Source organism: Anopheles ziemanni, chromosome 3 (genome assembly GCF_943734765.1).
Source record: "Anopheles ziemanni chromosome 3, idAnoZiCoDA_A2_x.2, whole genome shotgun sequence".
NCBI lineage: Eukaryota > Metazoa > Arthropoda > Insecta > Diptera > Culicidae > Anopheles > Anopheles ziemanni.
The window spans coordinates 61475034-61482178 of NC_080706.1; the positions used below are offsets into that span (position 1 = coordinate 61475034).

Sequence of the window (7145 nt, forward strand, 5' to 3'; positions counted from 1 at the left end):
CACAAACTGGACGGATCTTCATAATTTATTAAACATTTAAAGCACTGTGGTCAACTTACACACATACTAATTAAAGGCAATAAGGTACAGTAGAGCCGTTACTAATCCACTACGAGATCTTAACTTCCGGAATCGATGTATGGTTGAATGTCGTCGATGTCAACCAAACGTCCTGCATCGATTTCCTCGCCGCACATTGCACACTGGTTGTTAGTTGTTTCCAATATCCTTAAAATAGAACACGTTGATTAATATGAATGTTGGGAGTTTTTTTTTTCAAATTTTTCTTACTTCAAAAACTCCGCTTTCATGGCTGGGAAGTCACACTCCGGGCAGGCAGCAATATCATCCCGAACAATATGTTGACCCTGGAAGGGACGAATGCTCTTTGGTTAACTTGCGTCAAATGTTGCACGTGTGTGTCTCTTTTGTTACCGTGGCCACGCAGATGGGTAAAGTGGTTTTACACTGTCCGCAAACTATGTGCATATTCGGCAGCGGTGCTTCACACACTGGACAGGGGCTGGAATCCTGAACGCCTTCATCTTCCAACTGTCCACGTGATGCTTTGCGCACGATTGACTCCACTTTCTTCGCATACTTGCTGTCGATCTGGCCACGAAACTCCGAACGCATCAGCATTACCGCGTACTCGAAAGCAGACTTTCGTAATCCCGTCCGATGGCATTCAATGACGGTGGATGTTAAAATCGGGACAACATCTATCGTTAGAAATAAACACAATGATCGGTAAAACATGCGAAGGAACGGTGCGGTAAACAAAGCCTATACATACGCGAAGGAAATTGTGAAATACTGTTCGCCACCTGGAGCAGCAGTTTGGCCGCTAGCAAATGATTCCCGCGTTTCACGTGGATTCTTACTAGCGTATAGCGATGCAACAAAGCTAGGGTACTTTTCATGTCGGTAGCAATGGCAAGATTGTTCCGCTTCAGCTCCTGGTACATGGAAAATAATAAATCGTGCGCGCTACGGTAGTTCCCCGCGATCTGCTCCTGATTGGCGATGATCATGGCTGCCTTGGCCGCCTCTTTGAACTGCCGTTTGGCCATGTACAGGCGAAACAGCAGCTTCGGATCTTTTGGGACACCGTCCGACTCCCCGAGCAAGTACTCGATTAGCTGATTGGACAGCTTTTCATCGCCCGCCGATGCGACGCAGTCGATCGCCAGCGAGAGGGCAGCATTTTCTTCGTTCCCCACCGAGGCCGCCTTCAGCAGCAGCTTCAGCGATTTGGAGTATTCTTTACCGAGAAAGTAGTATTTGCCGGCAAGCATGGTATACTTTTCACTATCGAAATAGCTGGCAAGAAGAAGGAAATCTTGCGCTTTGGCCGATGCGCTCTGCTCGAGCACCTCCCCGTAGTAGACTATTTTGTTTTGCTTCTGGGCGATTGCGAACGCTTCCGTCACGCAACCGCAGAGGACGAGGAACTGTATGGCGGACTCGTAGTCACCATGCTGCTCGAAGTACTTCGCCAGCAGCTTCGAACCTTCGATCGAGCGCGTTTCAAGTAGAATTTCCGATGCCGAGTGCGGATCGGAAAGGTGCTCGAGGTAGATTCGCACTACGCTATCTAAATCTCCGGCCAACTGGTAACTGTTGATAGCGTCCGCATAGTGGCCCTCTAATTCTTTCGCTTTGGCGTAAGATGCGTGTAGTTTCAGGCTGACGACGTGCGGCAAAATGTGATCCACTTTTTTCCACTGTTTCAGCTGTATCAGGAGCTCCGCTGCTTTGTCCCAGTTTTCACCTCGCTCTAGCATAATGGCCGCTTCGTTTAGGTGGCCCGCAGTTAGCATCGCCTCGCCGCATTCGTTGAACAATTGCATATCGTTCAGCTCTAGGGCCAACTGCAGTCCACGGCGCACATCACCACACTTTATGCTTGTTCGTGCAATACCCGCTTTACAAAGTTTAACATGCACATCCTGCAGATGTTTGACGTCGGGTGGAGACTTTTTCAAAGCCGCACTACTAACAGCATCGAAGTTTTTCAACCCACGTTCAAAGTTCATCAGCGCTTCAGCATGGTTTCCACTATCGAATAAAAATGTTTAAAATAGGTCTCATTTAGCTACAACTCTAGGCATTTAGGCTTGAAACAAATGATTCATTACGTAAACTCTAGCTGTGCTCCATACTCCCGGGCCAAAAAAGGCAACTGCTCGGGTGCGAGGGTGTTTGCCAATGCCATAGCTTGCTCCCATTGCAGGAGATCCCGACACAGTTCCAACGCTTCTGCCGGGTTGCCTCCTTTGGCAAACAGCGTTTTCGCCTCGTCAATGTCGTCCAGCAGTACGGCACAAAACCCTGCCAATGTATTCATATCCTCGATCTGGCTTATCTCTTCCAGCGCGTAAACCATGGCCACGTTTCCAATGTTGCGAAACACCTTGGTCGCTGCGGAGGATGCAAATAAACAATTATGTAAGTAAAGCTGGTGTTCAAAAATATTATTCATATTCATGTAATCCGTTTAATAATTTAAACAATTAATCCATAAAAAATAGTTTTGTTATAGATTAAAACCAAAATAACGTAATGGATTTGTTATTCTTACGACTTGACTTGTGGTCACTAGTAAATCAGTTGAATCACGAATGTTTTCACAGGATTTTAAATAATGTACTTATTAACTTGAGCCTACTAGCAGTTTTGGTAAAACTTCGTAACGAAATTCGTTTACCTTTACCTAAATCTGACTAATTTATAATGAATGGTAAAAGGTGTTGGATAGGCGAATTGAAACGCATTTTATGAATTAAAAAGATAACATTTTATGAACTATGTTTTAACTTACCAAAAGGTACATTCAAGTCCGCAATTGCAGCCATTCCAAGTGCTTTCCACTCGTCAGTATCGTTCATCAGTTTGCACAACTCCCAGGCATCCGCGTACTTCCGGAGAAGCTTCGCGGTCCGCAGCTGTTCCTTCGCGTCCCGACCCGGTTTGTTGGCGTGCGTGTCTAGCACGATCGAGGTAAGCTTGCCGCCGCTACCGTGCAGACATAAATCACCGTCATACAGCATCAGTGGTGTCTGTTCGCTAATCAAACTGGTCGTGCCCACCTTTTCCACTAGCTTGCCTCGAACGGACCCGCGAACGAAAACGTACGTAGTGCAGGTGGTCCGATCGTTGGCCACAAACACGTGCGGCTGAGAGTAGTCCCACAGGATGCCGGGGCAGTGCTTCGGGAAGTCCGGTATTCGGAGTGTTTCCTCGCTAGCGGAAACAAATAGATACCCCTGGCTATGGTCGTCTATAAACACCGTCCGTGTACCATCGACGTCCGGGTGGATGCTGCGTATGCCTGCCTGGTGGCGGTACTGTACGACGGTACACCAATTTTCTAGCGAAAAGTAAATAATATTACCGAGCTGTTGGAATGAGAAAATAAGGATCATTGTCGAGAAATTGAATTGATGTTAACTAGTTGTCTTACATCTGTAGCGAAGCATAAAAATTCATTTGTCAATCCTAGACACGTGATCACTGACTCGGCCAAGCCTCGAACTTCATCAGGAAATATTTTTGGTTCTCGATGTAGTGTGACTTCATTTGTAGATTCGACCTGACGATAAAAAAAGGATTCCCAATGAAGAACTAAAACATTCGGAGTAGTAGAAGGACTTACCGGGTGCAACATGATTTGTCCACCGCATAGAACCGCGCAGTACTCAGAGCTTAAGGCTACCTGTTTAATTTCCGACATGTACTCGCGATCCCCAAGCAACAGAGGGCTATCGGTGAGGGTTCGACCCAAATCGTAGAACCACACGTGGTTATTCATACCGCAAGCCATATGGTACGGCCCTATTGCTAGAAACGAAGGTTCAATTTCGAGTGTTACCAGTGCTGGAGCAGCTTTCTGACGGTCGGGAGTGTAATGATAGATTGCGATCTCGGCCAAACTGGATAATATGGCAATCCTCGGTGGTGTGACGGCGTACAATGAGTGAAGTTTGGTTACGAACACGCATATCGCCCCTTGCGAAGTTGTTACCCCCAGCAGCTGGCCATCGGCACTCCACTCCACGTGCTTTAGTGCGGCCTGATCCGGTAGACTGAGGATTTTTACAGTCTCTTGCAGGTTTGTCATGGAATGGATTTTAACGCTGTTGCGAAAACAATTTGATAAAAAGGATAATTTTAAAATGAAAACTGCCTTGTAGGCTGATAGCCGGCGAAATCCTTACTTATTATCGCCACAGGAGGCGATGAGCTCCAGCTCCTTGCACACAGCAATGCTATTCAGCGAATCGCGATGATTTTTCACCTGCCAGAGCTCCTGGCCAACCTCGCGCGGGTGCGTCGAAATGGCAACGACGTGTCCCAAGCTGAACCCGAGCAGAATGTATCCATCGGCGAACCACTTATGCTGCAGGAGCGATCCGTAGCGCTGCTGAAACCCAAGCTCCGTCGGCGAATCTGGCTCGGGAAGATGATACAGAAAGAGGGTGCGCTTGCCCAAAATCATGCTAATCGTGTTCTCACCCGGCACACGCTCGTCCGTTTTCATTTCGGCAAAGTACATATCGCTCGGACAATCGCGCAGCTGAATCGATCGCAGCGTGTCACCCTCTTCGTTACTTAGCGTGAGATATTTGTCTTCGCTACCGAGTGCCAGAATGTTCTCCGTCGACCAAGCGCCGCAAGTGATGCGTTTCGTGTGCTTCCCCAGGATGGGGATACGTTTGGTAGTAATGTGGTTGTAAATCGATAGATTTCCCCGCGTGGTACCCACAGCCAGCAATGCTATCTTTTTGGACCAGATAATGCAACTCGGAAGGTCCCTCAGACCAATGTCGACTGTCTGTTTTTTCTGTGAATTAGAATCCCAAACGATAAGCTGTGGCGAGTTCGCTGTGATGATTGCCAGTACGTCGCCATCTCGATCCCATGCAAAGCCAGCGCAAAGTCTGTAAGTATGTATCGGAGGAAAAACTGCATCAGACAAGCCCAGAAACACGTTACCGTTTCGTTGGCATACCCTTGAAGTACAATCCGTTCTTGGAGTTGGCCTTGCCGGTTAAAAATAGCAACCGTTCCATCACTACCGGTGCTGGCCAGTAATTGCGCTGAGGCGCCCGTTTGCCACAGGCAGTATACATCTCCCTGACCGTGAGGTTCTTCGTGTCGATAAAGAACCTAACAATATTGGAGGAACAGATGAAAATGGTCCATTGCAGGAACCTAAAAGCTACCGGCGATAATCTAGTACTCAAAATAACCGGATGCGTAATTACCTTTTCGCTGCTCATCTTGTGCTGCTTGATTCGCTGGTCAATTAATGATCTTCACTTGAGCTGGCCCATGGTTGTACGATCACGCAGCATACGAACTCTTTTTAACTTTACACTCCAACCATTGTTCCATATTTTTTTTTTTAAGGACTTCAAACTATCATCAAATCGTCACAAATATGATATTGGTTCGTCATTCGATTGGAAAGAATGGAAAAATTTATGTTTACTATTTAACACCGAACCCGGTTGCTATGGTTGCAGTTCGCACATGCGATTTCTTCGATTCTTATATTTAAGATACGGCGTGAAATTCGTTTGAATAGACCACCAGCAATATGTTAAGCAATGTACCAGACGTTAAAACGTTTTCCTAAATTGTAGTATTTGCAGTTCAGTCGATTTCGATCAACATGCGACGCTACGATACGTTTCGGGAATGCAGGTGCAAACACTGACGTTAAAAAAAACGTAAACGACGCAAGCAGTATGTAAACAACAGGTAACAGGTTTGTTTCTTACCAGCAGGTTGTATTGAATGTGCATCATACTTTATCTGACATGTGAGAAGAAAATGAGCTGTAGCTGTAAGTATTAGTGAATTTATATTTTTTGTTTAGCTGTTCAGAATGTCGAGTAACCATTGAACTAAACATATCTTATTGCAAAACCTTTTATTGATATGGATGAAATATCAATAAAACCCTCCTTTTGTAGACAAAGAATGGAACCATTATGTTGATATCTTATTGTTCACCAATGGAGTCGAGGTGAATTCGCTGGACTGTCGAAATGATCGAATGATGTCCGAGCGAAAGAGACCGAATAACGTAGGCTGTCATCGTGTGGGATTTCCTGTCTTTGATTTTTCTCTTCTAAAAAGGTGAGCGTGCACGCTCGATTTCGGCTGTTGATTCACCAAAATACATATAAGATAAAAGAAGAATAATAGAAGAACTAAAGTTGGTTGAGTATTGACCGTATTAGGATATAAGTGTAGAAAATAAAACATGCAAACGTTCAAATCTCTGGATTTCTGGATTTCTGGATCTGGATCAATGAAACTATTGGATTAACTCCGACCTCGCATCTCTAGTCGTGAGAGCTCTACTGTAGTGTACATCACCAGCGCCAAAGACTGTCAAATTGTTTTTGACATACTGTTTATTTTCAGAAATTTCAGGCGCGAACGCTTGAATTGTTTTGCAGTCGCTTTTTGAGTAGGAAATTATCAGACAGTTTCAGTTCGGCAGTGAATCAGAGCGGAGGTTAGCAGTGCAGTTCCTGAAAGGGTTAGCGGAAAAGTAAGGTTACGGCACGACCGCGTGGTCACGCCGAGCTGGAGCTCAGGTCAGAAAAATCCTAGCTGCCGCACATCTCGTTCTGTTTGAGTCAATCAAGCGGACCACGAGTTCTTGTGTCCTGACAACGGAAGGAATTATCCCTCCCGTGGCCGGCGGGTGGACATATGGCTATTATTAGCCGGTCCTAAAGGACGAGCCCCTTCATAGGAGTTCGGACAGAGTCGGTACGCCTCTGATTACGAGTAAGGGAACAAACGTTCGACTTAGCGTAGGAGGATATACCCCGACTCGCATAGCGAAAGAAGAAGAAGAAGAAATTATCAGATGCATTACAAATGGGACCCAAAAGGTATGCATATATGGCTTACCGACCCAGTTTTGGGATTAACAGGTTATCCTATGATCATGCTTCTGTTTGCTTCCTATGTTTCCAGTCGTTCAAAGAATGCGAACAAATTTTCGGTCGAACTTAATGGAATTGTGGTACAGATAATTTCGTCGAACTTACAGGAATACTACGCGAACCAAGACCCACTATGGCAAAAGATTGGAACCGAAATAATGGTGAGTATTT

At 45.7% G+C, this 7145-nt stretch overlaps 1 protein-coding gene across 1 annotated transcript; it reads right to left on the reverse strand.

The window, feature by feature from the left end:
• On the reverse strand, window positions 1-5285 carry LOC131286160 (WD repeat-containing protein 19). The gene is made up of 11 exons (XM_058315052.1): window positions 5271-5285; window positions 5015-5172; window positions 4221-4943; window positions 3659-4139; window positions 3467-3595; window positions 2825-3401; window positions 2142-2424; window positions 797-2061; window positions 436-722; window positions 292-368; window positions 1-228 (listed from the first exon to the last, which is right to left on the reverse strand). Exons 1-11 carry the CDS (start codon window positions 5283-5285, stop codon window positions 120-122), a joined length of 4104 nt encoding a protein of 1367 aa, XP_058171035.1. The 3' UTR covers window positions 1-119.
• Between the last annotated feature and the right edge of the window lie 1860 nt (window positions 5286-7145).

Bases quoted from the DNA above. Each gene is read 5' to 3' on its own strand.
- LOC131286160 (XM_058315052.1), bottom strand. The intron at 3,402-3,466 runs GTAAGACAACTA...TCATTCCAACAG, and splicing joins TTTTATGCTTCGCTACAGAT to CTCGGTAATATTATTTACTT. The intron at 229-291 runs GTAAGAAAAATT...TTCTATTTTAAG, and splicing joins ATGAAAGCGGAGTTTTTGAA to GATATTGGAAACAACTAACA.